This window comes from Saccopteryx leptura, chromosome 6 (genome assembly GCF_036850995.1).
Source record: "Saccopteryx leptura isolate mSacLep1 chromosome 6, mSacLep1_pri_phased_curated, whole genome shotgun sequence".
Taxonomy (NCBI): Eukaryota; Metazoa; Chordata; class Mammalia; order Chiroptera; family Emballonuridae; genus Saccopteryx; species Saccopteryx leptura.
In genome coordinates this window covers 76,961,594-76,985,862 of record NC_089508.1, presented here as the reverse complement: position 1 = coordinate 76,985,862, position 24,269 = coordinate 76,961,594, and the positions used below count along the sequence as shown (strand labels likewise).

General features: G+C 45.7%; 1 protein-coding gene across 3 annotated transcripts in view; it reads right to left on the bottom strand.

Moving 5' to 3' along the window:
- Window positions 1-540: 540 nt before the first annotated feature.
- The window catches only part of TGM5 (transglutaminase 5), a 29,168-nt gene continuing 5,439 nt past the window's right edge, over window positions 541-24,269 (bottom strand). For 2 of the 3 annotated variants that reach the window (XM_066341547.1, XM_066341545.1), the window contains 10 exons: window positions 22,767-22,885; window positions 20,049-20,177; window positions 19,255-19,432; window positions 7,543-7,681; window positions 6,854-6,957; window positions 6,517-6,756; window positions 3,230-3,595; window positions 2,589-2,749; window positions 1,242-1,375; window positions 541-1,054 (listed from right to left, as the gene is read on the bottom strand). In XM_066341547.1, the coding sequence (XP_066197644.1) occupies window positions 901-1,054; window positions 1,242-1,375; window positions 2,589-2,749; window positions 3,230-3,595; window positions 6,517-6,756; window positions 6,854-6,957; window positions 7,543-7,681; window positions 19,255-19,432; window positions 20,049-20,177; window positions 22,767-22,885 (1,724 nt within the window). In that variant the 3' untranslated portion in view covers window positions 541-900. The remainder of the gene's footprint in view (window positions 1,055-1,241; window positions 1,376-2,588; window positions 2,750-3,229; window positions 3,596-6,516; window positions 6,757-6,853; window positions 6,958-7,542; window positions 7,682-19,254; window positions 19,433-20,048; window positions 20,178-22,766; window positions 22,886-24,269) is intronic. The other variant, XM_066341546.1, reaches the window with a different exon arrangement.

The window sequence follows — 24,269 nt, the reverse complement described above, 5'->3', positions numbered from 1 at the left end:
TCCCCATGAGACTTACAACCAGTGGAGCAGTGGAGAGTGGCAGCTTCTCTGGGACGTACCTCTTGAACCCTTCTTCAAGGTCCCCTTTTACCCTGACTTTCCAGTGAGCTGAAAGCAGCCCTGCTTAGGCTCACTTCCGTCACTGGGACTTTTACCTCCCAGTGAACTAACAGCAGCTCTGCCTTGGCTCAATTCTTTCCTATAAGGTTTCTAGGAAGCCAAAGCAGAGCACTGCCTAGACTCTCTTGTGTCGCTTCTTCTACTCTAAGCCCTTCTTTGTTTCACTGTCCCCAGTTTTAATAAATATACTCTAAAAGTCACCTGTGAGACCTTTCCTGCACAAAGTCAAGGACCCACACACTACAGGCCCCCCCCCCCCCCCGAGGCAGACCTGCTCAGGGACATCCCCATCTGGTAACAAATGGACTCAGACACTGAAACAATGGGACATTCCCAGCATCCAGGGAATAGGTAGGAGCTGCTCTAGGGGAAAAAAAATGATTACATGGTGCAAAGGGGATGATAATAAGAACTGCAGTTTATTGGTACTAAAAAATTAGCTATCGCAATGACAAAATAACAGTGAGCTGCGCAGCCCGTCTTCTTCCTTTCTTGACATCTGGGCAGTTAGTCATGGCCAAATCCAACCAGTGTGTCATTTGATTTCTGTGCCGTCTCACACTTCTGGGTGGGACACCGTGGAATTCTTGGGCCTTGAACAAAATCTTGAGGAGCTGTGCAAATGGCCCAGGGGACTATCCATCACTGGCATTTCCTCTGCTGCTCATGTCAAAGCCCTTGAAAACCTCTGCTGTGGTGGGGAGTGGTGCAGTTTGCATTTGAACTTGCTTCTTTTCCTCAGGCTTAAAAATCTATGCCTCCATCTCCTTGTCCTAGAATTTATAACATCACGTCAACATAGACATTCTTGTAACCCTTGATGTCCTTAAACTTGTTGCTCCTCAGATTAGCTTGGATCTGCCTTTGGCCAGTCTTGAAGGGGACAGTCTTTAGAGTGATGCTGGCCCTGTGTTGGGGTTTGAGGACTCCAATGCTATGGCAGAGAAAGGAGAATTGTCAGAAAACCACAGGCATTGTGACCACCCCAAAGCCCTTTCCACTCACAAGCTGGTCTCTCTTTTCCCAGTGTCTCAGAGCCTAGCCTGGGAGCCCGTGTCCAGAAATGATGTGCTGAACCCAAGATATGCCAGGAGAGAAAGCTAAGCACCCCAAGCACTCACAAGACTCTCTGCTGTTTCTTGAAGAGACCACTTCCTTCCACGGTCAGCACACAGTCTTCAACCTGCTCCGAGAGAGGGTTTGAAAATATCACCTGTATGGAGATGGGCTGGTTCACAATGGCTGCTCCTAGGACCTAAACAGAGAAGTCCAGAGGAGAGGAAGGAGCAGAGAATTAGTTTTATTTTCCAATTCACCAAACTGTTAAGGAGTGTACTGCTCCCTAGATCTATTTCCTGAAGAGCTGGACTTCCATGGCCCGAGTTGTTCCAAATATGGGTTAAAACCAACTTAATGGGTTGTCATTAACATTTTAAAAAAGAAGAAGAAATAGAAGAGAAGAAATATCAGTGTACATCACATAAGCTATTGTTATGTGAAACTTTTGCTTTTATACATGTATGAATGTCTAAAATATTTTATATCATCTAATACAGCATATGAATAAGTCTGATAAATTGGGATTCTCCTGTGATGTGTGCTCTACTCCAAGGATTATCTCCAAGTGTAACAAAATCAAGAGCTCCCAAAGGATTCTCATGCATAATTGGAGTAGATAGAATATTCTTTGGCAGCTTTTGTTTGTTTCTTCTTATTACAGTTCCACCCATCCCTTCCCTCCTCCTTATCATAACTAGCTCATTTCTTTTCATGTGAAAAGCTCATTCAGGGCTGTAGAGACAGGGAAGTTGCCTTAGAAAACCTGAAGGCACTTTTGGAAACCCTTCCTAAAACGGACTCCCCTGGCTGGGCTTGCCAGAGGCATGCCATCAGGGGCCACCACAGGCTCACGTCACAGGGTCCAGGAGGCTGCTTGGCCTCGGGGAGCCAGCACTGGAAGGAAGGGACCCAGACATCTTCCCACTCAGAGGACCACAGAATGTCAGAGCAGGAGTCCTCAGAGGTCATCTGGTCCAAACCTCTCAATTGACAGTTCAAGAAGTAGAGGCCCAGGGGTTTGTCCAAGGATGCACAGTTAGGAAATGGCAAATCAAACCTAAGCTGACCTTCAGGAAGTGCTCTCTACTCCTTTTCAGATTCCTTCCAATTCCTTCTATTTGAGCTCATAGTGACCCTCGGAGAGACCAACAAGGGGAGGTGGCATAAGAGAGGAACCTCTCCATGGCAGCTGCTCAGAGTCCACCCATAAATCATCTAATTGTGCAAGAGGACGGAAACATCACCCAGTGTTTTCAGATAAACCTCCTGATCCAGGTGGGAGATACCTGGAAGCACCAAAAGAGGTAGAGGAAAGGAGGGGCTGCTCTCCTGAACAGCCTCTCACAGGGCTCCGCCTGCTCCCAGCTGACCCCAAAGAGCCCCAGGCCACTTTCAGGGCTCTTGCCTACATTAATCATGATGGCAGGATACACTAAATTGATGATCTTGTCCACCAGGATCTTATTGGGACTGCTCTTCTCTTCTCCCAGGGCAGTGATGCGAATCAGCTTGTCTGTTGACAGGTACCGGCTGTACTGGGAATAGGGGATTTGGCAGGGATGGGTCTTTGCTAAAGAGAGAACACAAGGATGAGGTGAGACTGCTGGGGAAGTAGCTGGGCCCAATGGAGATGGGCACCCTTTTATAGAGAGGAGGAAGCCAACATGCACTAAGCCCCAGTGAAGCAGGTACCAGGTGTTCAGATGGAGAGACTGAGATGTGAAATGGCTTGCCCAAGGGTATTCGGCTGGTAAATGGGTGAGCTGAGGCTCTAATCAAAGTTTAGATGACTCCAAAGCTCAAGTTTTCCCCACTAACCCAGGCTACTTACTTTCCTTGGAGTAGTAAAGGAAGGATAGAAAGCAGACGAGGAGACTGAAGGTAAAGGTAAGGTGGTAAGGGGAGGAAAAGGAATCTATGCTGGAGGGGACACCAGGAACACTGGTGTCACAGGGTGCCACAGAACCTGTTGGCTGGCTTGACCCCACTGGCATTTCCATAACCCTTTCTGTGTACACAGAGTACCCATGCCCATAACCAGAGCCCATACCTTCTTCAGGAAAGAGTTGGATGAAGGCTGTGTCCTGCCAGAATGGGGGCAGGGGGCTGCCATCATGCAGCAGAGACTGGGCACTCAGATTCACTTTGAGGTCCTTGAACTGAAGTGACATGTTGAGGGCCAGAAGGACAAACTGTATGTCCTGGCCCATGTTGGGTAGGTCGAGCAGCTGAAATTTCAGGGAAACCTGGATAACATCACTGGGCCGAAGGGAAGGTGTATCCAGGCTTCGAGGATGGCCCTGGCTCAGTGGCTTGGGCCTGGAAGATTGTGAGTCTGCTCGGTAACGGCCTTGAGACCTTCCAGCCTCCAGCTTCTGAAGAGCCTTCAGAAATGCTTCCCTTTCCTGAGGGGAACCTGGGAAGGCAGAGACAGCACCAGCTGTAGGCCAGGCTGACCCAGGGGTTAAGTCATGGTTGAACATACTTCCCAACAGCTCCGTCAACACTGCAGGGTTGTTAAAACCCTCATTTCCAACAACAAACATGCCCTCAATTCATCAGGTGCTTTCTAAGCGTCAGGCTCTGCTGACTCCTTCACTCATTTCATACTCATATTAACCATGAGAGAGATGTATTATTATTATTATTATTATTATTATTATTATTATTATTCCATAGACAGAGGTAGAAAATGGGACTCAGAGAGATGATGTCATTTGCCCAAGTCAGATAGCTTGCAAAGGGCAGAGTTCAGGTGGAAACTAAATCTGCCCAAGTTGAAAAACATCTGTGCTCATGACCAACAGACTATCCTGACTACTTCATGTGAAAGACAAAGAAATATTCTCCAGAAATATGTAGAATAAGCCTCTTAAAGACAACAAGGCATGATGTGATTTCTGTTCCAGCACTGAATTATTGGTCAGGTATAGACTAATTCCTGGAGATTGAAAGACAGTGAAAAAAAAAAAAAAAAAAAAGAGAGGAAATTCAGTCAAGCTGAGTTCCCAGAGCACCCAGACCTCAGTCCTAGGGGGGTGCTGTGGCCAGGAAGTACAGGAATACCCACGGGCTTCCCTAATGATCCCAGCAGTTGCCTTCATTGAGCACTTACTGTCTCCAGGGCCCTACTCCACTGTTCTACTGCATCCATACAGCCTCCCCAGGCAGAGGCCACTTTTGTCCCCTTGCTGTGGGGGTTGTTCTAAGCTCTGTTTCAGTCAGAAGAGCATCTTGAGATACTGGCTTCAGTAAGGGCAGACCCAGGGAGATGTGGATCAGATTAAGCTCATCTGTGGTCTGTTCTACCTGCAGATCTTTGCAGGCTGGGTGGGAGGAGACAGCACACCCAGGCCCACTAGAATATCACTCCAGACCCCGCAAGTTCACAGGGGAAACCCAAGGATCTTATAGCAAATGCTGCCACGCCCCACCCACATTGGCACTTGCCGTTTCAGTACCCATGTGCCCTAATTTCAAATTCTAGCATCTGCTACTACTCTGCCCAAGGCTTCCTTTGCCATCAGAGTGTACTCTGCCCTTGCATGGGGCAGGCCAAGAGTGCTAGGGAATTTACACCCCAACCCCGAAGTAGCCCTCAACTCCTGACTGACAGGAGTTGGTGGATAAATAACAGCCTCTTGCCTCTTGGGTGGGATTTCAACTGGTGTCCTGCAGCACACTGGCATGCTGCAAGAATTTTTAAAATGTGCAATACCTGACAATTTAGTCAGAGGCACTGACCTCTTTCCCTTAGATTGTCAAATAAATGACAACGGTCAACACAACAATAGCCATCCTGTGTGATTAAATCAAAATTATATCTATTTTTAGCCTGACCTGTGGTGGCAGTAGATAAAACATTGACCTGAAATGCTGAGGTCACCAGTTTAAAACCCTGGGCTTGCCCGGTCAAGGCACATACGAGAAATAACTGTCTCTCTCTCTCTCCTCTCTCTAAAACCAGTAAATAAAATCTTTTTAAAAATTATACTTATTTTTTGTCAAATCAACAAAATAATATTTTTTTAGTGTGCCACAGAATTTTAGTAATTAGCTTATGTGTTAAATGAAATGAAAAAGGTTGAAAATTTCTGATCTAGGATATTGTTTTACACTTTACACTGAATCCCTCATGGGATAGTTAGATTTAGCAAATAAAAATACAGGACCATTTAATTTGAATCTCAGGTTAACAACAAATAATTGGAGATGTGGTTAGACAAGAGCATTATTCATCCTGTATTTTCCCTGGCGACCCCACTGGCAGAGCTCCCCAGCGGCCTGGGCTCCAGCTGCCCACAGGGTGAAGAGGCTTGGTGAGGCCTCCTGCACTGGCTTCCTCCCCTCCCCGTCTCACTCACTCTCCTTCCGCCCAGGCAGCCCTCACAGATAAACCACTTGTACTTGAATCCTTGCCTCAGCATCTATTTCTGGGCACACCAACTAGGATAACCCAAGAGTGGGTGGGGCGGAGAGGGGATGGACGGTACTTCTGTGCTCAATGCTCATCTCTTGCTGTAGAGCCCCTTCCTCGGCTTGGGCTCTGGAGCTTTTCTATGTTGGCCCCAAAGGCCCACACAGACAGACACCCACTTGACAGCATTCCCAGCAATTGCTCAGCTACCTCCCCTCTCCCACCCCACATAGCCTGACCCACCCCCACTCAGATCCTGCCCCTTACCCTGCTTCTGGTCCTCATGGACTGGATATTTTTGCTTGACTTTCTGGTGATTTAACCTGGTGGTTGGTGTTCCTCAAGTTCCAGGAATTAGTCCACAGCTGACTAACTTAGGTGCCCCTTTGCCCCTGCTGGCTTGAATAAGAAGTCCCTGCCAGGTCTCATAGCTCTCCAAATCATCCTCTGCAGGGGGTGGGCATGAGAGTGAACATGTGGCCTTATATCAGCTTTTAGTGCTGGCTGCTGGTCTAGCCTGTCCTCCAAACACTCAATAAACACAGTACATTAAACAATAAGTTAAATAAAATTAATTTAACTAATTAATAAGAGAGTTTACTAAGTCCCCCACCATCTTCAGTTGGAGGCAGGTCGTTGGGAAGGAAGTGGGGAGGTGTTGCTGAGATGCCTGCCAATGGCCCTCTAGTCAACGTGAACATCTGTGGAGAGCACTCACTGACCTGTGTGATGTGGGGTGGTGGTGGGCATGAGGAAGTGAGGGAGTTCGGGATGCCTCAACTAGGAGCTTACCCCTGAAGAGCTGAGAAGACAGTGGCGTGGGTCCCCAGAGGCCATTTACAGCTGGCTGGGAGGTTTCCTGGGGTCAGGGGAAGGCACCCACAGGATCTGAACTCCGAGTGGGGCTGGCTTAGTCATACCTTCCGCGTACTTGTAGTTCTCTGTGACGTCATCCCGCTCATCACTGTGGATGCTCTTGGTGCTGATAAAATTGCCAACAGAATTCGTGTCCCGGTGAAGTCTCTGCTCCTTCCCTCCGTGGACGAGCCAGGACACACAGTCAGCATTCACCATGGAAAAGGCAAAGGCCGTGTCGTAGCTCAGATTCACCTCTCCCTCTTTGATGGCTCTGACAGAGGCAGGGCCGCAGCAGTACAGGCCTGAAGGAGAACAGAAGAGCCATGATGCTGCCCCCGGGGGGCAGAGGTAGGGGCTGTTCCTGCGAGTGAGTTCTGCCTTTCTTCCAGAGAGCCTCACCGTTGCTCGTCTCCTGAGGTGTGGCGTCCAGCACCTGCCAGCCTCCGTATCCGGGAGGGAGATCCTTCCGGGCCATCCAGCACTCGTTCCAGACGTGGAAGTTCCTGAGGGAGAAGCCAGAGGAGTCAGTGTCAGATAAGATAAGGGAGACTTTGTAGTGCATGTGTGACTTCGGAGAAAGGCAAGGACAATGAGCAGATGGACTGTCAGATAGAAAGGCAGACCTAGCTCGCTCCTGTGGGTGAGTAGTGACTGGCTCTTCCACCTGTGAGCCTCAGTGTGCCCTTGTGAGTAGAGAATGAAGGCTTCCAGGGCCAGCTGAAGTTAAAATTCCTCATTCTGTCTCTCAGAAACATCCCTGTGGCCTTCTCCTGTGTGGGCTGTTGACTCACAGAGGTAGATATGATCTTTGTGTCTGGAGGTGAGATATCAGGCCCTCCTGTGGCCACAGACTGAATATTGAATGACAGGTGACAAAGAGGAAAACCTCACCCAGGGCAGAGAGCTCTTGTGATGTGAGCATTCTAAACTCAAAATAGTTATTTTTGTGTTAGGCAGTGTCCCAGCCTTTGGGATACCAAGATCTGGGGTCAAAGTGGGGGTGGGGAGCATGAGAGGGCATCAGGCTCATGGGCACACTCCTGCTGGTGGGGTTTGCCCTACACAGAGACTGAGAAGTTGTCTCTCACCAGACAGTGTCCTTCTTCTTATTCTCCAAAATCCTGCCTGTGTTGTCATAATACTCATCTATGATCAGGTTTCCGTCTGTGTCGTGGCCAGAGTCAAAGTTGGTGATCACGCGGGTGGGGATTCCCAGGCACCTCATCACTGCAAAAAGGGCAGGAAATAATTTGGGGTTGTGGATTCAGGAGTTCTGTGGATTCCTAGAGTTAGGGCTCAGGGACCAGGGAAATCATTCATTTGGTGCCTTTAGAACCAAGCAGGAGCTGTGTGGGCACTGGGTTGGTGATGCTGCCAACCTTCCTCCCCACCTTGCTGAGCTCCTCTCCTGGTGCTCATAGTAAGGAAGGAAAAGTCAGGCCCCCTACCCCTCGTCCCTGAGGAGGAAGAAACAAGGAGAATGCGAAGGAAGGGAGCCTGCAGGGGCAACAGAGTCAGCCAGTTATAGATTAACTACTTCCTATAGTTCTCAGAAAGGGTGACTGGAGCCACTTGCTACACAAAGCAAAGAAGATAGAACTTACCTGAAAACCCCTTCCCCTTTTCTTTTCTGAAAAGCTTTTAAGAAACAATGTTTACATAGCTTAATTAAAAAATTCCAACACTTATCTTCTGAACCCACCTAAACTCACCCTCCCCTCCTGAAGTCATGAGAGTGACGTATACCTCTAGACCAGCGGTTCTCAACCTGTGGGTTGTGACCCCAGCGGGGGTCGAAGGACCAAAACACAGGGGTCGCCTAAAGCCATTGGAAATACATATTTTATTTAAAAATGTATTGTATAATAAATATGTATTTTCTGATGGCTTTAGGTGACCCCTGTGTTTTGGTCGTTTGACCCCCGCCGGGGTCGTGACCCACAGGTTGAGAATCGCTGCTCTAGACAAAGGGATCACGAACCCCTTGCATGAAAACCTGTATTCTGTAAAAGGTATATAAGATGTAAGAAATCTAACTTCGGGGAGCACGTGTTTGGTTGCCCCTTTTGGGGTAACACTGCTCCACTGACTAAATAAATCCTGCTTCTTTCATCAAGTTGTCTGGGCGTTTTTGTTTTTGTCCTTCTTTGATTCCTGCAATAACAAAAGACACTCTTTGCAAAGGCTGCAGGTTGCTCCAACAAGCACTGCTGTGGGTAACAGAAAGTCTAGCGAGTCATGGGTTCCCCTGCCTGGGCCAGCAGGGTGGGATAGGCACACCTCCTTTGGCAAGACTCAGGGGCCTGACTCAGTCTCACTTCTTTCCCTGCCATTAAGTTCCATCTCCAAACCAAATACCTGAAATGTTTTCCTTCCTGTGGTAAAGATTGTTGGCTGTCTTGTGGTTTGCGTTCCCCCCTTTCTATGAGTGGATTGTGTTGGCAGCTTTTCAAGGAAAAAGCATCATAGATCCAGCCAGAAAGGGAAAGAAACTGTGTAACAGAATCCTAGAAAAGTGAGCCTGTTCCTGGTGGAGAGATTCTGGAGAAAAGGTAGAATGTTGTCTTTATTTCTGAAGGAGCAGCCTTTCCCTTTGCCAACCAACTTCTTTTCTTTGTCCTCTGCCATATTTCTCCCACTGTGCACTCTTCTAAGAACACCAATACCCTCCAGCCCATCCTACCACCAAATGCCCTGGGGATCCCTGTCCCCTTAAGTCCAACATTGACAGCCCATCCAATTCAATAATAATAACAACAACAATAGTAATCTACCAGCAGGCATGGTACTGTTTTACATACATTATCCTCAGAACAACTCGACATAGAAGCTGCAGTTATTATTCCCATTTTATAGATAAAGAATCAGAGGGTAGGAAGTGGCATAGCTGTTCCTCCAATCATGGTTTTACTGCTAAGCTGTACTCAATTCTGAGTCCCCCTCCCAGTATTATGCACACTGTTCAGCATTCTAGTATTTTCACGTTATTACACATCCTAAGCATTTTCCTGTGTTATCAAATATTTGCTAAAAGCAATATTTCTAGTAGTGGTTATTTTTAGATATGTAGTTGGTTTCCAATGTTTCCCCTGATATAAATAATGCTGTAATGAACATCTTTATAGATCAATCTTTTTTTCCTCCCTTGAGACAGATTTTAGGAGGTGAAGTGACTGAGTTGAAAAAGATATAGTAGATGTTTCAAGGATTCTTCATATATACTACTGTCATTTTTAAATGTTCATAATTTTTAGTTTAAATATTTATTTATGTTAAACATTTATTGCTTATAGATTTTAGTTTGGGCTCCTTCTGATACTTTGGCACAAAGCCTCTCCAGGCTAGGGTGTGGACCCACCTCTGGATGCAGCTCAGGATGGGAGGAGAGAGTCCAGAGGGAAACCTGGAGTTCTCTTTGAAGTGTCAGGTCTGCACAGGGCCAAGGAACAAGGCAAGAACGAGCCGAGCAGACAAGCGAGTTGTAGGTGCAGGTGACACAGGACAGCCTCAGAGGGGAGGGTGAAGGTTAGAAGTTGTCACTGAAGAATATGAAACAGGAATGATGCAAGAACATTCAAGTGACTCAGGAGCATTGCATGAGCCAGGATTTATGCTAAGATTACAGTCAGGTGGGTGGATAATACTTATGGTAATAAGAGAACGTGCCAAGAAGAGGTACTAGGGAGAGCAGGGAGCAAGCCTCCAACCTTCACACTGATTGGTGAATTCACGAACAGCCACTTGCGGTGTCAATCGTGGTGTCAACTCCTGCTCAGCATGTCTGGATAGGCTCAGAATAGTTGCTTATTAGATTGTGTTGGAAGTGTGTTGTCTTTAACCTGTGAACAAGGCTTCTGCAGACTTTCACTCACAATGATTCACAACTTGACATGAGTCTCAGGTGACTTTCTTTGATAATTTTGTGGGAGCTGAGTCCCTCATAAAAGAGAAACCCAGGCCCTGGCCGGTTAGCTCAGCGGTAGAGCGTCGGCCTAGCGTGCGGGTTCGATTCCCCGCCAGGGCACACAGGAGAAGCGCCCATTTGCTTATCCACCCCTCCGCTGCGCTTTCCTCTCTGTCTCTCTCTTCCCCTCCTGCAGCCAAGGCTCCGTTGGAGCAGAGATGGCCCGGGTGCTGGGGATGGCTCTGTGGCCTCTGCCCCAGGCGCTAGAGTGGCTCTGGTCGCAACATGGCGACGCCTAGGGTGGGCAGAGCATCGCCCCCTGGTGGACAGAGCGTCGCCCCTGGTGGGCGTGCCGGGTGAATCCCGGTCGGGCGCATGCGGGAGTCTGTCTGACTGTCTCTCCCTGTTTCCAGCTTCAGAAAAAGGAAAAAAAATAATAATAAAAATAAAAGAGAAACCCATATAGGGTGTGTTTGTGTATGTGCATCAGTGGTGGATTCAGCTGGTTCACATCAGTTCAGCAGAACTGACACATAATTTTTTGTTGAGTTTGGTGAACCAGTTGTTAAAATGGCACTTGTAATCAGGGTTCTCAATAAGGTGGGCACCTGGGCAGCCACCCAATGTGGAAAACACAAATTTACATTTCTTACTCTTTTGTAACATTCATCTGCGCAACGGCGTATTCTAAGTGCCTATAGTAATGATCATCTGTCCATAGGTGAAAAAAATTGCAAGTGAGGATGACAATCAAGAAGCAATATGGAAAGAGCTTAAATAATAGTTTTATTGTTTTTATCAGTTATTATTTAATATCTTTTCATTAATATTTTAAAACTCTTATAATCTAGTTTGTGTACCTCTTTTATTATTCCTATTTAAATATTAAATGCATGAAATAATAACTACCTTCCGATATATCATTTTTTATACTTAAAATGGTCATTAGGGCAGAGAACCGGTTGTTAAATTATTTGAATCCCACCACTGGTGTGCACCCTTAGGTGTGCACACTCATGCAGTGATATTTGAACAAAGTTGGACAAAATCTCAGAGTCGGGAAAGAACTAAAGAGTTCCCAAGGTATATTACACAACACTGCAGTCCCAACATGAATTACAATATCTCTTCACTCAGCCATTTGGCACTTATTCAGTGACAAGTGTCAAGCCCTTGCTATGAACCAGGCAGTGAGTTAGATGCAGAGTACGCAAAAATGAAAGGCATTCCTGCCCTCCAGGAGTGCAGCTTCCCTTCACACTGGTGGTGGACACTGTCCTGATGGTGTCTTAACACATGATGTCTGTTTCAGGACTGCCCGTGAAGCCTTCTCACCAGTTCTTCCGTCCACGACCACCCCGCCTTCCCGTGTAGAAATGTAGCACCAATTTTACAAGAAAAATCAGTGGAAATTTGTCTATTGAAATTCATTTGGTCTGCTTTGCTACCATATTTTCAATGGCTTATCCTGAAGAATAGAGTCAAAGCCCCAACTAATAGAATCAAAGTAATTGCATTTAAATGTGATGATTCGTGTGTGTTTGTGTGTGTGTGTGTGTGTGTGTGTCAGAGAGACAGAGAGAGGGATAGATAGAAACAGGCAGACAGAAAGGGAGTGAGAAACAAGAAGCATCAATTCTTCATTGCAGTACCTTAGTTGTTCATTGATTGCCTTCTCATATGTGCCTTGACTGGGGGCAGCGGGACTACAACAGAGCAAGACACGCCTCGCTCAAACCAGTGACCTTAGGCTCAAGCCAGTGACCATGAATTCATGTCTATAATCATCCCACACTCAAGCCAGTGATCCTGCACTCAAGCCGGATAAGTCCATGCTCAGGCTGGCGACCTTGGGGTTTCAAACTTGGGGCCTTTGTGTCCCAGTCCGATGCTCTATCTACTGCGCCTCCACCTGGTCAGTGATAATTTTTAATATCTTTTAATTTCTCCCTGGTTGCATTAAGCTTCCAAATGATAAAAAGTACCACTTTCTGCCCTTCCTCCCATGCCTTTAATTGTTCTCCATAACAAGATGGTTATCTTGCATTGGTTTTTCAGATATGCTACCACAAGGTCATATCTGTACTATTCTCTCTTGTCTGCATGACAGTGAAACCTAAAACTGCTCTAAAATGTAAAGCCTACTTTTAAAAATGATAGGCATGTAAGAAACAGGAAATTATCATAATCAGGAAAAATGTCAACCCATAGGACTAAATCCAGAAATGACAGAGACAATGGAACTAGCTGACAAGGACCTTAAGACAGCTATTTTAAATACTGTTACTTGCTCAAGAGAAAGTAAGGGAAAACATGAATATGACAAAAAAAAGGAAGATAAAGAAAAATACCAATAAAAATTTTAAAGGTAAAAAATACAATCTATAAAACAAAAAACATATTGGAGAAAATATTGCACAAAGATAGCAATATACTTTTTTATGAGAACATCTTCAAATATAATGCTACCTATTAAACACATCAAAATATTTCCCTATCATGTGGGGGGGTGAATGGAAATGAGTTATGAGATAAATGGGGGAAAATCAATTAATTTGTTACATTTTTAAAAAACGAAAGGCCTGAAGCTGACCTATTATGATAAATGCCATGACATGAGGAATATGGTTAATTTAATCCTAAACATTCCAAAGAACAAAGGAAGCCTGACCAGGCAGTGGCACAGTGGATAGAGCATCGGACTGGGATGCGGAGGACCCAGGTTCGAGACCCCGAGGTCGCCAGCTTGAGCGCAGGCTCATCTGGCTTGACCAAAAAGCTCACCAGCTTGGACCCAAGGTCACTGGCTCCAGCAAGGGGTGACTCAGTCTGCTGAAGGCCCATGGTCGAGGCACATATGAGAAAGCAATGAATGAACAACTAAAGTGTCACAATGAAAAACTGATGATTGATGCTTCTCATCTCTTTCTATTCCTGTCTGTCTGTCCCTATCTATCCCTCTCTCTGACTCTCTCTCTGTCCCTGTAAAAAATAAAAAATATATATAAAAAAATAAAAAACAAGATTACAAAGAACAAAGGAAGAAAATCAACTCAAACAGTGGTAGAGAAGATAGGGAACTGAAATTTGGGGAATGGTTAGAAACATCTTTTAAACAAGAGCCAGCCAGATCTTTAGAGCCTAAGAGGCAGAGATTAAAACACTATGAGACTAATTATAATAGCTAACACTTATGTAAAACTAACCATGTGCCAGGCATTTTTCCAAGTGTTTGCCATATATTAACCCACAGCCCTGTGAGAGAACATTCCATACAACTGATGCCCCATAAATCCATGGAGAATAATGGTAGATTTGTGTTTAAGCCAAAGGTTGAGGCAAAATAACACACCAGAGCCTTGGCCAAGTTTCCTTCTTTGAGAGGAAAAGGCTCATTAAAAACAATGAGGACAAGAGTTATTGTATTGAAATAAAAATCTCGAAGTACTTTATAGAGGCCGCTATACAAACAAGTGAGAAGCAAGATCAGTTTCGGGTAAAGAGAGAAGGGCCTAGCCCCAAGGGCTCAGCCTCCTTGTCTTCACGCAGTTTCTCACCATGGCTTGGAGCCCAGGGCCCTACTTTACAGAGAGAGGATGATGCCCCACAGACCCGCTCACAGTCACATGTTTGAGTTTTCTGACCCTCAGCCCCCATCCTTATCCGAAGCAGTTGTTGGCAGCAGCCTATGAGGGCCAGGCACAGTCCCAGGATGCCTGGTTTAAAAAAAAAATTTACTGAGATAATTCACATACCATAAAATTCACCCTTTTAGAGTATATAGTTCAGTAGTTGGTAGTATATTCACAGGTTGTGCCACAATCTCTGCTATCTAACCCAGAACATTTTATCACCTCTATGCCCACAACAGTCACTTTCCGTTCTCCCCTCCCTCCACCCCAGGCAACCACTAATGCGCTCTGTCTCTATGAATTAGCCTATTCTGAGCATCTCACGTATATGGAATCATGCAATAAGTACCTTTTGGACACATGGTTTTGGTGAGAATTTTCAGGCAACAGAACATCACTGTCTCCTCCATTCCCTTGTTACAAAGTAAGGCTTCCAGGCTACCTCACCAGCCTCAGCCAAAGGCTGAGGGCCTGACCTTGTCACAAGATGGCTGGAACGGGAAAAGCCTAATGTCTGAGAGTTGTGGAGCAGCTGCTCCTGAGTATAGGAAGGGTATAGGCAAGGGATTTCTCGAAATTCTCAAAGTATCAGATAACTAAACGGATGTCAAGGGTATACAGCCTGTCCACAAATCATAACATTACCTTTGATGCACCCAAAGTCTCCTTTCTGTGATTTTTCTATAGGAACTTAAAGTCAGTATGTTCACATTAAAAAAAGCAATACTGGGCCTGACCAGGAAGTGGTGTAGTGGATAGAGCATCGGACTGGGACGCAGAGGACCCAAGTTCGAAACCCTGAGGTTACTGGCTTGAGCGCGGGCTCATCTGGTTTGAGCAGAGTTCATCAGCATGAACCCAAGGTCGCTGGCTTGAGCAAGGGGTCACTTGCTCTGTTGTAACCCCCTGGTCAAGGCACGTATGAGAAAGCAATCAATGAACAACTGAAGTGCCACAACGAAGAATTGATGCTTCTCATCTCTCTTCCTTCCTGTCTGTCTGTCCCTATCTGTCCCTCTCTCTCTGTCTGTCTCTGTCACACTCTGTCTCTGTCACACACACACACACACACACACACACACACACACACACACACACACACAAATACTGGGAGGTAGAGCTGCTAGGGGAGAATGTACTTCTGGGTCAGAAAATAGTCACTTGGTCTTTTTTAGGCTTCAGTTTTTTCACCTGTATAATGATGGGCATGATATCTACTTTGCATGTGGGTGTGAAGATTAGTAAGAGTGGAAGAGTACATGTAGGCATGCCAGAAGCAGGAAATTATCATAATCAGGAAAAATGTCAACCAATAGGACTAAATCCAGAAATGACAGAGACAATGAAACTAGCTGACAAGGACCTTAAGACAGCTATTTTAAATACTGTTACTTGCTCAAGAGAAAGTAAGGGAAAACATGAATATGACCAAAAAAAAAGAAAGATAAAGAAAAATACCAATACACCCCATTAAAATAATAATAATAAAAAAGAATGCCTAGGTTGAAAGCCTGCCTCTGCTAGACTATCTGCCTTACCCTTAACAAATTATTTAAGCTGTAAGATCAGGGTCTGTACACCACAAGTTCTTCTTAAGTATTAGGACACTTTCTTGCAGCAATCAGTCCCATCAAAATAGAAGCCTCTAACTTGAATAATATCTATGCCTGAATATAACACCATGAGAATACCTATACTGTACTTATACTGTACCTACACCAGCCTGAGCTTAACAACCCCATCAGAATGCCTACACCAGGGACATACTAAGCCAACGATTTTCAAGCAAAAAAAAAAAAAAAAAACCCAATAAAAATTTTAAAGGTGAAAAATACAATCTATATATAAAACAAAAAATATACTGGACAAAATATTGCACAAAGATAGCAATATACTCCTGAGTATAGAAAGTGTGCCAGAAGCACAGGGTGTGCTGGATAAATGGCACCTGCTAGTAGGGTTTGTGCAGTATATGCTTAGTGGAGCATGTCAGACCGGACGTGAGATTAGCTCTGCTACTCAATTTTCTCATCTGCAAAACTGAGATGGTGATCAGACCTACTTCTTAAGGTCATTTGGAGGACCAAATGAGGCTATCCTAGCTAATACTGAACACTTACTGTAACCGGGCTCTATTTAAGAATTCTCTATATAGGAACTCACTCAATCCTTTCAATAACCCTACGAGGTAGATACTATTACTTTCCCTATCATACATCTGAGGAAACTGAGGCACATGTTAAGTGACTTGCCCAAGGTAACTCAGTCAACTAATGATAATGCTGGTATTTGAACCAAGCAGTCTGCCTCTAGAGCCCACATGCCACACCACTACTCTAAGCTGTTTAAGTTTTAGCACAGTTCCTGGCACAAAGAAAGTCTTTAATAAACATCAACTATTGTGATTGTGGAATAATAACTCTTTGGCAGCTGAATCACGTTAAGAAGCTTGATAAATACGTAACTTTTAGTGGGGGCTAGAAACTGGGTCTTACCCATTTTTGTATCCAAAAGTATTTGAAGCTGCCTCGCATAGAATAAGGACCCAATAAATAAGTGTTATTGGATAAATGAATGAGTTTTGAAAACTAGTATATTTGTTAATATACAACATGATAGCCCTTTTGGGAAAGGCTGGTGCTGACTGAGCTGCAGTTGTACCCACTGCAGCCCACATTTGACCCACTTTGCCCAGTTCTTTGCTTTCCAGGTCACTAAAATGCTATTGTTCTCATAAACATTTTAATTGGTCTGCTCTGTTGTATAATCTCCATTTACTGGCTCCACCTCTGTCTCACCCAGTTGCGGACAATCACACCCACATCCTTGGCCCTTCCTTTTACACACACATACACCTGGCCCATTAGACTCAAGGCTTTTCCACGCACAGGAAGATTTCTTCTCTGTCATGCACAAACGAAATTGATCCATCCTCTGCCTCTCAATCTTGTGCCTCCTCCCTGGAGGCTTTAGACATCCAAATGTCAGTGACTCTGGATATCAAAGCTGTCAAGTTTCTTATTTAAAAAACAAACACTCTGTCTCTCTCTCTCTCTCTAAAAAAAAAAAGAAAAGAAATATATATATATATATATACATATATATAAATTATATATATACACATACATATATAAAAATTATATATATAAATTATATATATATAAATTAAGCCCTGGCTTAATAGCTCTGTTGGTTGGATTCTCATCCCAGAGCTCAGAGGTTGCTGGTTCAATTCCTGGTCAAGGCACATAGAGGAACAGCTCAATGTTCCTGTCTTTCTCTCTCCATGCCTCTCTCAAACAAATAAAATACAAAACAAAACAGAGATTCTTTGAGCAATCAAAGCATCCAACTCAAGATGGGGCTGTGCAGCTGCAGGGGAGATGTAGCTCAGGACCTCCTTCTCACGGACCTGTGTGAAGTCACCCTCTATTGGTGTTTACAGAAACCTCCTTGCCTGACCTGTGTTGATGCAGTGAATAAAGCATCGACTTGGAATGCAGAGGTCTTGGGTTCAAAACCCTGGGCTTGCGCAGTTAAGGCACATACAACAGCAACTACGAGCTGATGTTTCTTGCTCTCCCCCTACCTTTCTCTATGTCTCTCTCTTTCTCAAATCAATAAATAAAATCTTAAAAGAAAGGAAGGAAGGAAGGAAGGAAGGAAGGAAGGAAGGAAGGAAGGAAGGAAGGAAGGAAGGAAGGAAGGAAGGAAGGAAGGAAAGGAGGGAGGGATAGGAGGGAGGGAGGGAGGAAAAAAAGGAAGAAAGAAAGGAAGAAAGAAAGAAAAGAAAAAATAAACTTCCTTGTGATCTAGAACAGAGGCCTGGTCTTAGTTTGGCAGCCCAGGATTCTCTAGGCTTCCTCCAAGAGCCACGAGCTGAGCCCAGGACACACAGGCACACAGACTGCACCAAGCTTTGTCTTACAGGGAATTTCTACACAGAAGGCCTCATCCCCCAATAAAATCAAGCTGTGGGGGCCTGACCACGCCGTGGCGCAGTGGATGGAGCGACGGGACTGGGATGCGGAGGACCCAGGTTCAAGACCCCGGGGTTGCCGGCTTGAGCACGGGCTCATCTGGTTTGAGCAAAGCTCACCAGCTTGGACCCAAGGTTGCTGGCTTGAGCAAGGGGTTACTCGGTCTGCTGAAGGCGCATGGTCAAGGCACATATGAGAAAGCAATCAATGAACAACTAAGGTGTCGCAACGAAAAACTGATAATTAATGCTTCTCATCTCTCTCTGTTCCTGTCTGTCTGTCCCTCTCTATCCCTCTCTCTAACTCTCTCTCTGTCTCTGTAAAAATAAAATTAAATTTAAAAAAAAATCAAGCTGTGGGCTGATCTGGCCTCCCTGGATTGTGTTAGAGAGTACTATGAGCGAAAGCCATTCTTGGCACCTTTCCCCTGGTAATAATAATAACTTCCTGATTGTGACCCAAGTCAGGTATATGGATATGCATGCCAAGAGGCTGGCTTAGGCATGGGGACGGGGAGACGGTGAGGGCCAGGAGCAAAAGTTTGGCCCTGAGTGAGGCTTTACCTCCTCCTGCTACCTGCAGTGTGTTACTCATTTCCAGGTGTCATTTTCCTCAAGATTCACCCCCCACTTCCTTCTGCTTGCTCCTCTTGCCACATAGAAACCAACTTCCATTTGCCTTGTTTTCCATGTACCTATTTTTTTAGCTTTTTTTCTACTAATGTGGCATTCACTCCCTATCTGAAAAGCTGATCTACGATTTCCCCTCGCCCCCTAATTCTCAGGCCAGAGCCAGTCCTCCAGGTCCTCTGAACTTGTGACAGCTCCAAATTCAAGGTCATTACACTTCGGCTGCCATCTTGCTCTGGCCCCGAGGCCCATACCACTTTCAGATGCACGTTTCCCTCTCATATGAACATCTTCGTGAAAATGTGCTAATCAGTATGCAAGTTTTCTAATTACTTGGCCTTTCATCTCATATCTATCTTGCACTAGATAATTCCCAGGTTCTTACGAATATTCTGTTAGGTTGTCCATGCTCAGAAGAAGGGAAGGGCACTAGGTTCTGGAAGGTATATGATTTCTACCTCAAAACCACCCTCTGAAATAAGCCCAGATATTGTGAAGCCTGAGGTTAGTGATGAGACATTTTTGCTGGAAAGGACTACCTTCCAAATATCCCTCAGTGGAAACTGTGTGAGATGGGGACAAGAATTACCTGGAGAGATAATGTGTGAACCATTGCACATTCTGGTAATTTCATGGGGCCCTTTCTACTCCCTACCTGTGCACATGATGGCGGCAAAGACCCAGCACTGTCCGTAGCGCACTGGCTGGCAACCTGTGGCGTGCCACTGTTTTAGGATGGCCACGCTGCCAGTCCACTCTGCAGGGTTGGTGCCGTCTGAGTAATTCTCACTCCATTTTCCATTAAGCACCCCATTGTCATCATTGCTGTTGATCTGAAGAGAAGCCATATATAGAAGAATTAGAAGATCCTTTTCCTCAGCAAGATGTGATATGTGAGCTGCCTTGCAAGGCCTATCGGCATGAGACACAGAGGAGGTTTTGGTCTCATTTTACCTGGGAACACCCAGACCTTCTGGGGAAGGGATCAGGATATAAGCCTGGCTATTCTGACTCCTCCACTGTTAACTAGTTTATTATTCTATTTCTATACACCCTCTTGCCCCTCTTCTCCCCATGCCCTGCAAAGCTAAAGCTTGGCTCTGATAGCTTTTAAAATACTTGAGAACAAGGGAAATTTAGAACAACAAAACCATTTCACCAACTGGAGATACACTCAGCTTTTCCCAAACACGCAATTTGGAATTAGTAGCCATGATGGCCCACACCCAGCTATTTCAGAGCTCAGTTGAAAAAACCTGTTTGCCAGAGAAAACCTGTTAGCCATATTCTTTCATCAGTCCTGTCCAAAATGGCTCTGCAAGAGGGCCCATGCCTGTCAACTCTTTATCTTCCATTGCAGAGGGCAACTGTGAGTGGGCAGGGCTTCCCAGCACAGCTTCCTCCCTCTCTGAAATTGCCCTGGGTGGGCAAACCCAGACCCAATCTCACCATGGCACACACCACTCTGCTGATGTAGATGGGGCATCCCCGAAGGGCACAGTCTGCGGCTGGGTCAATCTGGAAGTTCAGGCTCTTGTCCAGCAACTTCAGGCAGATGTCTATGATATTCTCTTCAAACTGCAAGGAGAGGTGCAGAGAGGTAAGGCACGCGTGCTTGGCATGTGTCACTATGGAAAGAAATGCATGAGCCACCTGCCCAGCTCTACAATGGAGTTTGTTTGTGGAATAAAATCCCATTTGGAAGGCAACTGTGTTCAGTAGCACAGCCAAGAACTGCCTCGTAGGCAGGTGCAGGGTCGCAAAGCTCTGGGGTCACAACTCACCTTGTTTGGATGCCCTGCAAGTCAAATTCCTGGAATTTTTTCTAATGTGTCTGACTGGCTGAAAAAGCTGTTTCTCCCTCTTCTCTCCTCAATCTCCACACTCTTAGAGAACATGAGATGTTCTTGCTAAAACCACATTGCCTCATTTTCCTCCCCCACCTGCTGATCCAGCTCATCACTGGCAGTTACTGTTAAGGTGTTGGTGCCAACTTGCCATGGCACCTGTGATTTAGTGGATCTGTGGACTGACTAATAGCATGTGAGTTATGGAAACTTCCCACCCAAGGCAGGCTGACTCGTTGTCTTCCTTGCTTGTTGTGAATGCCACTTGTTCTGAGGCCTTTCCTGGAGCCCAAGCCTGGTTTAACTTCATAGCTCTGGCCACATCTCTGCTCATCAGGCTCAGTTGTAATGATGTAGCCAAGGTCTGTCTTCCAAGCCCACGTGTATTCTCTGTCTCTCTCCAGATTTTCTTGGAACTCTGCACCCCAGATCTGGCACAGCGCTCAGCACATAGATGAAAACTTTGTTGAATGAGAATAAATGAACGCATTGATTTCCACGCAACACTGGCAAATACACAGGATTAGGAAGCTCTCTGATCCATTTTCCCTAGGGGATACATTAATCACTTCACTTTTCTGCTTTAAAATGTTCAAAGGACCCTGTGGCCTACAGAATCAAAGCTCTAACTCCTCTACAAAACCCACTAGCTCCTCCTTGATCTGTCCTTCTCCTACTTCTCAATACCCTCTGCCTCACCAGTTTTGCTCTAGTAACACCAAATTCCTTGTTACCCCTGAAGCAGGCCAAACTGTTTCTCGCCTTTGTGTCTGCTCATCCTTCCCTCTGCCTGGGATATTCTCCCCATCTTCCTTCTCTTGGTTACCTCACTTCAAGCATCTCCTCTTCCAGGGCGCTTCCTAACAACCCATACCCAGACAAGTGCTCTTCCTCCGGGCTCTCAGAGCACCCTGTGCCTGTCTGGCAATCTTTACATATCATATGGCATGCTTATGTGACTGAATCCCCACTTCATTGTGGGCTCAGGGACAGTGTTTTGTTTTGTTTTGTTTGAGACAGACAGACAGACAGGAAGGGAGAGAGATAAGAAGCATCAACATCAACTCATAGTTGTGTCACTTTAGTTGTTCATTGATTGCTTTTCATATGTGCCTTGATGGGTGAGGAGGGTGGCTCAAGCTAAGCCAGTGACCCCATGCTCAAGCCAGCAACGTTGGGCTCAAGCAAGCGACCCTGCACTTAAACCAGTGACCCCACACTCAAGCTGGCAAGCTTGTGCTCAAACAGATGAGCCTGCACCCAAACCAGTGAGAAGTTTCGAACCTGCAACCTCAGCATTCCAGGTCGATGCTCTATCCACTGTGCCACCACTGGTTAGACCAGGAACAGTGTTTAATTCACTTGTATATTTCTAGCACCCAGAGCCCTGCCTGGCACCGAACAGGCATTCAGTATATGTTCACTGAATAAGAGAGAGATGGGGAGGACCCAGGGCTCAGAAAGCAGGAGCTCTTCACTTGTGTTTCTCACAGATGACAACAAACTCCCGTCCAGGGGCTCTCTAGGATCCCATTAGCCCATGCTGAGCAAGGAGTTGGGAATGTCAGTGGGGGCCAGTTTAAGGGGGCTTGTTTAGGTTGCTATGTCTCATCTTGACTATACCCACCTGGGGGGCCTGGGCTGGGCCCCAGACCACAGGTGTTGGAAAAGTCCAGGAGAGGAAGCCACACCAAACCGAAACAAGGATCCATAAGCCTGTCCATCCCCCAAGATTTCCCAGCTGACACCCCTCTGGGCAGCAGGCTGGTCCTCTCCCCTGACAGGGTTCCAGGGCTGGGTCCCAGCCTCAAGAACCCTCTTCCCTGGCCTGGTTCTGGCCTTCCTGGAGCACTTGCTGTAGACTGAGCTTTATAGGCAGGCTTTTAGCAAGATAGGAGTTGTAAAGCATTGAGATTAATATGATGCTATTTTTACAAATAAAATCACATTTTAGAATATATGTGGAAAACAAAATGTAGAGGAACATACATCACACTAGAAACATAGTTAAGATACAAAAACCCCAGTCATCATCATGGCCATTGTCACTGTTGTCCCTTCAACCTCATCCTCACACTCAGTGAAGTTCCTGGGTGGGTACCTTTACCTGTTCCCCACATCAGACATGACCAGCAAAGAGCACGTTCCAACTTTCTATGGCTACTCCTGTAGCTCCCTGGAGTTGCAGCTCACATCTTCCTGGTACCATTTAGTTCCCATATGTCAGCAGTTCTGGGTGAACCTGGCACAAGGGGCACCCTCCCACCCACTTCCTGCTTCCTTCTCCCTTGGATGGGCCACGAGCAGGGCTGAGACTCACCTGTCCATAGTTCCAGGGGCAAGGACGAATCCAGTTCTTACTCCCTTGGTAGATGAAGCCATAATCATTCATGACATACTCCTGCCTCTGAGGCTCGCTGTCCAAGTAGACAGCATCCCCTAGGAATCAAAGTGGGAGGGTACAAAGCAGAAAAGTTACCTTGCCCTTCCTGCCCCATTCCATCCCCAGAAGGCATGGGAACTGAACTCTGAGGGGGGCACTGGGTGACACCAAGAGGGGCAGCAAGCCCTACTTTCCACCATCCCTCCACACCAGCACAGGCTCATGTAAACATGACGGGGCAGTAAAAACTTATCTTTGGTAGAATTTCTTGGTTTGCAAAGCACATTGACATCCTAGCCCCATTTTAAGGTTGAGGAAACAGGCTCAAAATGATAAATAACTTGCCCAATCACATGTAAGCACAGGGTGAAATTTGAACACAGCCCACGTGACCGCATGTTCTGTGTTCTTTCTGCCATGCTCAGCTAACCCTGGTTGGAAAAGAGCAAACTAGAATTTAGGGATTGGCATTGACCTTATCATTCCTTTTGTAGGGCACAAGCTTTGAAAGAGAAGAACCCACAGATATCATTTTCTTCCCCACAATTCAGGGGGCCCTCAGTATAACTTAGTATAAGTCTAAAACCCACAGTCTTAGACACTAGGAAGCAGGGACGTGTGTTTGTGACAGGGGAGGGTGTGTGTGTGTGTGTGTGTGTGTGTGCCTTTTCCTCTGGCTGGTGGGTAGATTCTGAGCCATTCAGTGATAAGGCAGTGGGAGATTGGTAGAGATATTGGAACACAGCCAAGGTTACTGGGTTCTGGCAGAACTCAGCAAACCCCTTGGGGTAAGGTTGGTGGAGAAGGTACAATGAGAGGGAGAAAGGGATGGGTCATATCCTCTAAGTCAGAAGTGAGAATTTGTTGAATTTCACCTCTGTCCGAAATCCCACCAGACCCATTCTTTACTCTCAGCTCTTCCTGCCCTCTTCCTACTCTCTCCTCCTGGCTTGTCTTTCGTTCTGCCCACATCATGTCTTATGTCTGTGTAACTACCCCTGCCCCCAAGTAGATCTAAAGGACAGGGATTGTGGAAAGGTGGTGCTGGGATATTCCCTGTGGCTTTGTCTAAGACAAAAGCCAGAAACAGCCCAAATGTTCATAAATAGGAAACCAGTTAAAGGCACTTAGTGCACCCAAATGGTGGAGTAATTGTAGCTGTTAAAGATAATGTACTAATAGAAAAATATATCCAAAGTTGAATTTTTAAATGAAAAAAGCAAGTTAGAGCATATTATGTATTAAGTAATCCTATTTGCAGTATGTATTGTATAATCACACACATATGTATAGGTGCAGTACATACATATTTGATTAAGTATGAAACATTTTTGTAAGGCTACACAAGAAAATGCTAACAGGGTTTCCTCTGGAGAATGAAACTTGGAGATTAGGATAAGTTTTAACTTTTCACCTTACACTTTCTTTGTCTTCTTTTTT